At 41.0% G+C, this 11,611-nt stretch overlaps 1 protein-coding gene across 3 annotated transcripts; it reads right to left on the minus strand.

Annotated features, from left to right (window-relative positions):
- Positions 1-527: 527 nt before the first annotated feature.
- On the minus strand, positions 528-11,391 carry TOPORS (TOP1 binding arginine/serine rich protein, E3 ubiquitin ligase). Of its 3 annotated transcripts, none has more exons than XM_082842558.1 (3): positions 11,236-11,391; positions 9,548-9,742; positions 528-4,317 (listed from the first exon to the last, which is right to left on the minus strand). In XM_082842558.1, exons 1-3 carry the CDS (start codon positions 11,236-11,238, stop codon positions 1,381-1,383), a joined length of 3,135 nt encoding a protein of 1,044 aa, XP_082698684.1. In that variant the 5' UTR covers positions 11,239-11,391; the 3' UTR covers positions 528-1,380. The 3 variants fall into 3 exon arrangements, with proteins under 3 accessions (XP_082698684.1, XP_082698686.1, XP_082698685.1); XM_082842560.1 differs by lacking the exon at positions 11,236-11,391 and adding an exon at positions 10,788-10,950; XM_082842559.1 differs by lacking the exons at positions 9,548-9,742; positions 11,236-11,391 and adding an exon at positions 4,774-5,000.
- Positions 11,392-11,611: the final 220 nt, after the last annotated feature.

Genomic DNA, 11,611 nt, shown 5'->3' on the forward strand with positions numbered 1-11,611 from the left:
AAGGGAGCATACCTGCTTTGTTCTGTCACTGAATCCCTAAAAACCTGCCACACACAGCAGACATTCCAATTTCTGTTGAACAATGAATGAACATGGGAGCAAGGCAAAGTGACGGCTAAATTTAGATCTCATTCAAGTTCTGCTGTTCACTGGCAATCCTACATCAGGCTATAGAGGTACAGCAGTTTTTATCATCTCTAAACCAGAATAAAACATAAACACAGCCACTTTGTGTAAAAGAACTACCAATATAAAAGAAGTCAAGCAAGGGATTTTTTGTTTTTAGCAAGCTACATACTACATAACCGCATTTTGCTGAAGACAGCAAATTAAGATACTCTTCATAATCAGATTAAAGAACTAAAATAATCACTAAAACTGTGAGGTTAAATGTAGTTCACATTAAAACTGTGAAATTCAGTATTTATAACACAAGGATATCCTTAACTATTTACAAGAGTTTAGCTCCACTAAAATAATTTGATTTAAAAAACAATCAATACTGCAAAGGAAAATTTTTGGATTGTTTTAAAGTGTTACTGTTTTATTTTTTCTTTTGTTGAATACACATTTGCTTTACTGGCAGTCCAGATAAACAAGTATATAAAGGAAATATTTAAAGTTTTCTTTTGGCAGATGTCAAGATAAACTGTGCAGATAAAATTCCTCAATTTAACCTGAAGAAATGGTTTGAATCATACAAATTTTTAAGAAGAAAAATAAAGACTGTCCAAAGGGATTCTCCTAGCTTATAACACATTTCCAGAATAACTCTCAAAAAAAAATTCAAAAATACTCATTGACTACTTTAAAAATATGTCAATACCATATGGCTTTATGAAATAACTTCTAAAATTTATATTTTTTATTTAAAAAGGATCCCAAGTTTTAAATAAACTGCTAGCAATATCATTTTCTTCACTTAAAAGTGCATATCTCTGAGGGTGGGACATACATATTTTTTGAACAAATAATGATTTTTACAAATTTTTAACACACACACACACAAAAAAAAAAAAAATCACAAAATTTTTTTTTTTTTTTTTTTTTTGCGGTACGTGGGCCTCTCACTGTTATGGCCTCTCCCGTTGCAGAGCACAGGCTCCGGACGCGCAGGCTCAGCGGCCATGGCTCACAGGCCCAGCCACTCCGCGGCATGTGGGATCTTCCTAGACCAGGACACGAACCCATGTCCCCTGCATCGGCAGGCGAACTCTCAACCACTGTGCCACCAGGGAAGCCCTACACAAAATATTTTTAAGGGGGAAAAGAGTTTTTTCACCAAGTGTCATCTTTAAACAGACTGCAGTAGATGACATTGTTCTTTTTTTTTTTTCCTTTTTATACCACCAGAATTCTCAATGAGACGCTTTGGCAGTTTTAAGACATATCATGGTCTCTACCAAGAGACACTGACATTAATGATATCCGTGGAGATGGCAATCGCCTTGATGACTCAGTTTGATAAGAGACATTACTGGGATGGCTCTCCAAATCAGAGGCAAAGGTGCTCTCTTCTCTTACATCAAGAGTCTGTTCAATTGAAGCTGCCTGGGGTGAAATATTATCTACAGTTTTGTTGGCATTATTCAAGTTGTTATTAAGTGTGGTAATGTCACACTCCTTGCCCAGGACACCAAATTCATCTTCTATTGTAACTACATCTTTAGTTTCAAATGGTCCCAAGGAAGGAACCAAAAATTCGTTTTGTAGAGGGTCTTGAGGACCACTAAGGTCACATTCTGTATCCTCCTTTACTTCAGAATCCTTATCACTGTCACTGTCAATGGTAATCACAACTGGGGAACGTGAAGCATTATCGCCATGGTGTTTTTTATGCTTCCTCTTATGTTTTTTCTTTTTCTTTTTATGGTGTCTAGTTGTATCGGTAGCTTTCCCTTCATAAACTATCTCTACACTTAGGCTCCGGGTCCTTTTTCTTCTCTTGTGCTTTGTCTCTCTGTCTGATGATCGGCTATCTGAAAAGCTGTCACTCTCATTTTTGTAGCTTCCATCCAATTTTGATGAAGATTTTGAGTAATGACCTTCCTTTACTTTAGAAGCAAATTCCCGAGATGGTTGAGCCACATCGTTAGAACCCTCCAAATGCCGTGTTTTGTATTTTCGTTTCCCACCAGGCTTTTCATTTCTCACCCGGTCAGGCCCTGTAGATGCAGTCTTTGATCTAGTACTAGATAGGCTCCTTGATCTATGCCTTTCATAGTAGTAATATTTCCTTTCACTGTGATTATTTTTTTTTCTAGCATTTGTTCTTTCAGAAAAAGACTGAATTCTAAATTCTGGACTTGAAGATTGTCTGGAATAATGAGCTCTGGACAGAGTCCTCCTCCTGTAAGATGATTCATAGCCATCCCTGTCCTTGTTTCTACTATAGTAAGTATACTCCCACTTGTATCTGCTTCCATAATTATTTCTTAAATAGTAACGATCTCGATTTCTGCTCCGTGACCTTCTTTTACCACGATCACTGCTACGAGATCTTGATCTGCTTGTGCTTTCACTACTTAGAGATAGAGTTTGGCTTCTTCTTGACCAACTGCTATCTCTAGTTCTTGACCTCTTTTTGTCTCTTCTACCTCTGGGTCTGCTACTCTCCCTGCTTCTGGATCGTCTGCTTTTCATTCTTTTCTTCCCATGATGCTTCCTATGATTCTTCTGATCATGCCCACTCCTACTCTGGGAACATGAATCTGAACTTCTGGATCTTCCCCTCCTTCTGTGTCTGCGGGTATATGGGGAATATACTCTGTCTCCTCTGATGGATGAGCTCAGGTCTCTGGGAGAGGACAATGATACAGACTGTTTCTCTTCCTTCTTTGATTTGATTCTTGTACCAGAATCACAATGACCTTTATTTATTTGTTCATCCTTTCCAAGGACAGAGTGTGGAGATGAACATCTACTAACATCACTATCACCAGAACTGTAAGACTGCTCTTGTTCTTGCGCCTTCACGGTCTCCATTTTCTCATAGGAACCTAACTCCTCAGAATCAGAGGACAGTTCAACAAGTTCTGGGGTCCTCTCAGCTAGTGGTTTAACAAACCCAACAATGACACAATTATCTGAAGAAGAATCACTGTCATTATTTATGTCATCATTGGTTTGTACTGCTTGCATCTGAGATGTGGCTCTTCCTGTTACAAGTTCTTCATCTGAACTGTCGGAAGTATTTAAAAGGGAAGACATGGCAGCATGTACCTGCTCTGAGCTTGAATAAGATGGCCCTGGAGTTTCATCATCCCATGGTGCCTGACTAACAGTAGCTACATTAACGTCCAGCTCTTGGGTCTCTGCTTCATCGGGAGATATTGTTATGACCGAAGAATCAGAATGGCTACCTTCTTCATATGAAGGAGCAGGACAATCATAATTTGCATGCTGGTCAAAGGCTGCCATGTTAAATGGAGATCGGGCAAAACTGATAAATTCGTGTATAAAATGCTCAGTCCGATTAAGTAAAAATGGCCTTAAATCAGACACAAATGCCTGACTCTCCAAGTCATAGCGAGTAACATTACTCATGATGATATGCTGGACAATATTCACTAATGATCCATGAGCTCCAAAGAGAACTGTGAGTTCACGTTTTAACCAGGGGACTAATCTGTGAAGGCAAGCCGGATTTCTACGGAAAAATTCAGCTGAAATATCCCTATAGCGGCCACCATCTTCAATATTTCTAACTCGAGCACCAGCACGATAGAGAGTTCGCCTAAAATTAATAATATCCTGTTCTTGAATTTTCCGCAAAGATCTTTCATCTGCAGTAGCTGGCCTCCGTATTGCAATCTGTCTCATAAATGGAGGAATTTCACCATCTCTAGGTCTTGCTGAAATGCCTAACCCTTCAAATATTACTCCACTATCTGGTGGAGTTGTTGTTCTTCTATTCATGGTACTATTAGGTGAATAAATAGAAGCACTTCGTTCCCTTGTCATAGTTGTACGATAGCGGAATCGTCGAACATCAGGGGTAGCAAAAGAACCATTGTATGAAGGCCTTAGGACATACTCCTTGAAGTCGTCTTCTGCCCTCACAGAATGGAAAATAGAATCAAAGGGCTGTTTACATAGTGGACATTCAGCTTTGTTTTTTGACCACTCCTGTACACAGCGAAAACAGAACTTATGTAAACAGCGATCTAAGTAAGACACATTATCAAATCTATCCAAGCATATAGGACACTTAGAATCAGGAGATGCATCAGCTGGTACTGTCTGTTGCAATTTGCTAGTGCCAGCTTTAGGTGAAAAGTTGTCCATTTTAAATTCCTTAGCGGCTGATGCCATTATCTGTAAAAGGGAAAAAAATACATCAGTAACCTGATAAAAAAGAAATGACTAAATCTGAAAAAAATGCAAATGACTGTGAAACATACTTTGGTAAAAATAGTTAAGTAGTTTATTGTCTTTGTAACATAAAAGGGCAGTGTAGCATAGTAATACAGTACTTAAAGCACAAGCTCTAAAGTCAGATTTCCTGGGTTTGAATCCTGCTGCCATATTACCAGTGTGACTATGGATTAGTTACTAGTTACCGTCCTTATGCTTCAATTTCATCTGTAGCTCACTGATACTTGAACCTGCCTCACAAGATTTGTAAAGATGTTTTAAAAAAAAAAAAAAAAGCCCTTAGAAAAAGTGCCTGGTCCACAGTAAGCTCTCAAATATTATATAATATCCTATTATTCTTTTTTAAAAAATAATTTGATATATACAAAAAAGTACAAAAGAAAATATACCAAGTACCCATGTATCCTCCACTCAGAGTTAGCAGCTAACATTTTCTCATGGTTTTTCCAGATTTTTTTAAATGTCCGTTTATGTGCTTCCCCGCCGCCCCTGCCATCCTTCTCTAGAAAACAAAACCCAAAAATATCATAATTCTCAGTTGGGAGTTATTTCTACACATGGTTTTATATCTTGCATACATATGCCCCAAACACTACGGACTACTCAATTGTTTTGTTTGTAGTATTATACATGTATCTTTAAAAATAGCTTTAGGGAGAAAATTTGCATACCAGAAAGTTCACCTATTTGAACCAATTCTGTGGTTTTTAGTGGAAGATTCTTTCACACAGAAAAAAGGATCTGTTAGTGAAGATTAAATGAAATAACAAAATATAAAAGCACTCATGGGCAGTGCCTGGCTTATAGCAACTGCTGAGTAAATGTTAGTTGCTGTTATTATTACTACACTACTGATATACTACACTATTCTTACTACACTATTATATTCAGTTCATCACGGACTCCTTTCAGCATCCCTAAGAAGCTTTTCTTTGCCTTTTAATCCAGTCAGTCACTAAGTACCTTGAAATCATGTTTTCAGCCTCCTTCCTTACCTTTTCTCACAAGGATCACTAGAATCTTAAAGATTAGTTCTGTTTGCTTTAAATTTGTCAGTTTATATAGACCCATAACTTACAAAATGAATTTTCCAGAGCTGAAATCTAGTTGCATTACATTTTGGCCTTGTTATCTTAAAAATCCCTCTTTAGATGCTTTCTATACTAATCATTTTATAGATGTTATATATTAGTTTCTTCCTTTATGTTTTCCTGGGCCTATTACTGATCTTTCTCCACCATCACAGAAAGTCCCATCATGAGTCAACTGCTATCTAGTCAAATAATAGAATTGCAATTTTCTAAACAAGAAACTCACTGGCCATACCTAGGTCTAACAAAAACAAATAAAGCCCGCGATAAAAACCTATCAATATTATTGTAAAATATAAGTACTTCACCATAGACTTCAAATTAAACTTGCTCATCTAGGGCATCTTAGCTTTCTCAGAGCTATAACTTAATAGGAAACCAATTAACGCTGAGCAAGTTTCTTCAGGGGGTTCCAAATACTTCCAGTCCTCTGTTTCTAGAGTGGAAATGTAAAAATTACCATTGTTCTTAAATAGAAGAGAATTATAAATATATTAATACTAATTGCATTTTTGCTAATATATTTAAAGTCTGGAACCTTAATATTATATAAATTTCTCAGCATCTCCCCCTACTTCTAATACTTTTAAATTCTCCTACTCAGGAGAAAAAAAATCTTTATAATAAAAACCATTAGGATAAGAGACTGTGCATGTGCATTAGGGGAAGGAGTGAAGAGTGAACAGGGCACTGGAGAGATTATCAGATCTGGATTGAAGACCAGGTTTCACCTAAAACTAACTCCATCAACTGGAGAAATCCACATTAACTCTGGACTTTAGTTTGCTCTTCTATATAAAAAAGGGATAATTAGAATTTTAAAAAGACTGGTGAAATTCAAGTTAATACATTTTATCTTAATTTGTTTCTTTGGAATACAGGATTTTAGTGTTTACTAAACATTTCCAGTTCACATAAAAATTACAACCCAGAATGCATTCATTAAAAAAAATTATTTGGTAATAACCTGAAGTTCAAATAAAACAAAATCTCAACTAATCATAATTTTTTAAATGGAATTTTAGTCCTCCCTTCCCTAGTTTTATAAGTCTGTTAACCAAATTGACAGCAGCAGTCTAAAGAATGATGAGTAACATCATCCATAGTAGGTAAAAAAGAACAAATTATTAGTCCTGTTTTGTATTTCTATACAGGAATATCTTTCGGTACAAAGAATGGTATTCATCGGAAACACCAAATAATAGCAATGAATATAAATCATCATATAAAGGATTTACTCTTTCAAAATCATCACTAAATACTAAAATTAAAATATTTGCTAATTCAAATGAAGTAGAATTACCACATGACCCAGCAACTCCACACCTATCCATGCAAGAGAAACAAAAACATGCCCACACAAAAACTTTTAAGTGAAGAGTCATAGCAGTGTTTGTCCTAAGAGCTTAAAAGTGGAAATAACCCAAATACCCATCAACTGATGAATATGGAATCTCCATACAATGGAATATTTGACAATAAAAAGGAATAAAGTACTGACACATGCTACAACATGGATGAGTTTTTTCATTATGCTAAATGAAAAAATATCAATCACAAAAGATCACATGTTGTATGCTATTTTATAGGAAATTTACAGCATAGGCAAATGGATAGAAAGCAGAATGGTGGTTGCAGGGGGCAGGGGTATGAGGTTTCTTTCTAGGATGATGAAAATGTTCAATTAGAGTTGCACAAATATACTCCATAAATACACTAAACACCACTGTATTTTATATTTTAAAGAAGTGAACTTTATGGATGAAATATAAATTATATCTCAACAAAACTGTTTCAAAAATACAAATTAAGGCATAGAACAGGGATGGCTAGCAGACAGATTTAAGATTTGAGGTCTGCGGGAGAGTTCCGGGTCACGTAGCAAAGGTGGACCTGATGATAGATTTAGTGCTTCAGGTTCTAGAAGAAGTCTGTGATAAAAGTTTCTCTATCCCGGGCTTCCCTGGTGGCGCAGTGGTTGAGAGTCCGCCTGCCGATGCAGGGGACACGGGTTCGTGCCCCGCTCCGGGAAGATCCCACATGCCGCGGAGCAGCTAGGCCCGTGAGCCATGGCTGCTGAGCCTGCGCGTCCGGAGCCTGTGCTCCGCAACGGGAGAGGCCACAACAGTGAGAGGCCCGCGTACCGCAATAAAAAAAAAAAAAAGTTTCTCTATCTGAGCACTCTAGGAATTAGGACTTCAAATTAATTTCCCCATAGGGGATAAGTTAATCAGTTCTTCTGAACCCCTTTCCTTAACTGCCTCCCAAATTCTAAATAAAGTTTACCATCTTTAGAATAAATTGATTAAGCAAAACCTTCCCTTCCCCAAATCTTCAAATGTGTTGGCTTTAACAGGGATAAGAACCCTCCATATCACATGTTGGGGGAAATTTCAGATAATCAACAAGCATACATATCTAGGGAAAAGGGATGGGGGTGGGGGTGGACAGGTGGAGGGTGATAAAGAGTCGGGAGGCTAGAATCTAAATTAGACCACAAACCGGACATTTAAAAAACTGCACAGGGATACAAAGTAGGAATGCTCTGCAGAATTAAATATTTAATAAAACCAGACTTCCTATAAAAGTCATCTTCTACGGCATTCCTTAAATTATCACTGTATATACAATTTAATCACTGGCTGATTACACTGACGGAGTGATGTTAATTCTAATGTAGAGCCAGGGCTGAGAATCAAAACCACTTACTAATGGCGTGATCTTGAGGAAGTTATTTTATTTCACAAAATCTTACATTTTCTCAATTCTAAAACAGGCTGAGTAACAGTACCCACCTGAAAAGGTGCCTGTGTGAAGGGATATATTCCACATAAACCCGTAGCAAAGTGCTTAGTGGGCTGTAAGAACTTAATATTGTTTTCCTATGTTATGTGAAAATAAAGTTAATTTTGATCATTTCCATCATCCATAACTGATTATAAAATGCCCAGAAAGATGACAGTCTATAACAACTAAATAATTTTCATATTAATATCAATATTGTACTTAATATATCCAAGCAACGTGGCTAAAAAGGGTTCACAAGTGGATGAACTAGAAATATACCAAATATTAAAAACAATTTGGGCCCAATCTTTTGTGACCTTAAAGAAATCATGTACGTCTCTGAACTGCAATCTAATCACCAATTCCAAGAAATCAAACAGAAGTTATAGTATCTACTAACCAGACCCTAGAAAACTTAAATACTGACCAGACCCTACGATTTTAATTCCAGTTTCAGCAATAAAAAGAATTGCTTGGGAACCATTCCCCTCTAAAGCCACTCATTCCAGATAAGCATGACTGCTTTGGCTGACTCTGTAGCTTTCAAAGTCATTGACTAAAAACAAGCTAAAAAGCCCAACCCTCACCGCTACTAACTTAAATCTTCGGTAACTCTTTCTGAATTTATCTTAAACAATCTTTAAAATTACCTACCAAAAATTCTATTCACTTTTCCTCTCAAATCACTATTTGCCTCATCTCAGTACTGCCCCCTTCCAGTCTACCAATCAGCAGCCCGTGAGGAAAGCGGCGCTGACTTGATGGATGAAGAAGTCACAGGCTCACGGGGTGTAAACAGTGCACAAACTCTAACAGTCACGGCGACAGTCACTTCCTTTGGTTGAGAACTGCCACCTGCCAGGATCTAAGATAAGAACCGCGTACCTTACATAATCACAACGAACTAAAATACCGTTACTCCCGTTTTACAGACATACTCAGAGAGGTTAGGGGCCCGCCCAAGGTCACATCTCTGACAGCGGCGATGCCAAGACTCAGACTCTAACGTTTTGTGTTTTGTGTCGCCTTTTTCCCCCGGAGACCAATCTCCTTCCAGTACACGGCTGGGCTGGCGCCCTCGGGAGTGCTTCTCGGAAAGCAGCCCTCCCCCGTCCACCGGCACGGATCCACAGGTGCGCGGCGGGAGCCGCCGGGACGCCGGCCTGCCGGGCAGCCACTGCGCCTCAGGCCCGGAACGAAGCTCCCTCGACCCTGGGCCTAGCTGCAGGCGGGAGCTCCAGATCGCCCAGCCCTTCCGACCCCGGCGCCCCATTGTTCCCGATCTCACTCACCTCGGAGGATACCGGCGCAGGCCCGGCTGGGGAGCTCGTAGCAAGCTCCCGACGGCCCAGAAAGCTGGGTCGGTGACGGCAGGACCCGCGAAGGCGAACCCGGCGACTTCTCCGCCGGCCCTCAGGAGCGGGAGTAGGCAGGGGCGCTTCACCCTCCTCGCGAGAGAGCGGAGACCCCGGCGGCTGCTGCGACCCCTGCGACGTAAAGAGCTCATCACCAATGGTTGCTTGGGGGTGGTGGCAGAAAGCGGTGGCAGAAAGCGAAACCCACTCCGCGACCCCCAGCAAGTCAAAACACAGCACCCGCCTGCGTAACGCATGCGCGGTAGAGGACGCCGGCACCGAAGGCGGGGCTTAGCGCGCTCGGCCCGAGCCCGGCCCTTCCCCCAACCCCCTCCGCTCCTGGAATGAGAGAGGCCTGACCCACCGAGGCAGAAATCGCTATTTTACCGTCACTCTGGCTGCTACTAATCTCTGGGGATTACAGGGGCACTAGTTTAAAGTTCGCTTCTAATTTACCCGGAAGACACGATAACTAGCTTGGTCTCATTTAAACCTCACCAAACTCTGTGAGAAGTTTCTAAAGCTGTATCTGGTGTATAGATAAAGGAACTGAGTTACCCGGAGGTTAAGGGACTACCTCCGGCTGCAGAGTTAGGAAACAACACCGGGATTCGAATGGAATACCCAAATCAGAGGCCTACAGTTTTCAGAGACAGATCAACTCCAGTACAGGGATAAACAGGGATTCAACCTAAGAGAATAGGGCCTTGAAATCTTCCCAAAACAGATAACGTTTTTACCCTTCCCCACTCTCCGAAATCTGCATTAAAACTCTGTTTAGGCGACAGCTGAGATTATAGAGACATAACGTCTGGTGCTTAAAGCGGCCCTCTGCCCCATTCTTCGCCTCAAATGTGAGTATCCCGAATATTCCAGGGCTGAACTTGGCTCCGCGTGCCAAACTCTGTCCTTCGGTTTAATATTTGATCGTGCTACCGTCCTAAGCATACAAACGTTCAATAAATACTTGTTGATTGGCAGCTACATTCTGCCGAGTAATTCATGCCACGTTATTTCTTCTTCAGAGTATCACTGACATCAACAAGCCATTGCGTTCTCAAAGACTTGTTTCTTGAAGAAAAGCTCAATTAACAGGGATTCCCACAACGATTCGTCAGTTATATGAAAGCGGGTGGTATTCTTGTTTACATCAAAGATGAATACACGAACTACCTACATTGTGGGAACAGATCCGGGAGGAAACATTAATTCTTTGAGCACGAGACGTCGGCGTAGCATTTAAAACGTGGATTATTTTTCCAAATAAACTTTTAAATGCACACGACGGTACCTTATCTCGTATTAATACTGCTCTGGAACTGAAGGAAGACCGGCTGACGAGTCAAGCCTATCCTTCTAAATGGCAAAAAACACTTCCAACATACTTTCTCGTTTCTCTCACCTCCTTCCCGAAAGGCGGGCTTGGCCCAGGGTCACGTGACACCGCCCACAGCTCCGGGCGGAAGAGGCCGGCCCAGCCGAGGGGAAACGCACCGGAAGGCGAGTGGGCGGGCACTCGCGCCCGGCTGAAAGATGGCCGCCGCCGCCCGGCAGCCACCGCCCCGGAGGTTACTCTAGGGCCTGCGGCTTCCGCCCGTGCCCGCGAACCACCGCCGTCTCCTTACCATGAAGCCAGTGAGTCGCCGCACCCTGGACCGGATTTATTCAGCGGTAGGTCCCGGGCCTGGAGGGGCTCCACAGAGTCGACTCCTGAGGCCCGCGGGCGAAAGCCCGCTATTTTTTCAGCGCCCAGAAACTCCAAAATCCATTGCTGAATTAAGCCTTTCACTCCCTCACCTCGACTCCGCCTCTTCCGGGAGGACACGCTCTTCCGCTTCTTACGTAAGAGCGGCTTGGTGTACTCGCTTCCGGAACCACATTTATACGAGTTTGTCACTAAAATTCCCACCAACTTGATGGGGGGGAGGAGGAAGTGCCGCTCACGTGTTTTTGCTTTTACTCCTCCCCTTGCATTTCTTAGTTGCTCCTCGCGGTCGTATT

The sequence above is a fragment of the Leucopleurus acutus genome (genome assembly GCF_964270905.1).
Source record: "Leucopleurus acutus genome assembly, chromosome: 7".
In the NCBI taxonomy this organism is placed as follows: domain Eukaryota; kingdom Metazoa; phylum Chordata; class Mammalia; order Artiodactyla; family Delphinidae; genus Leucopleurus; species Leucopleurus acutus.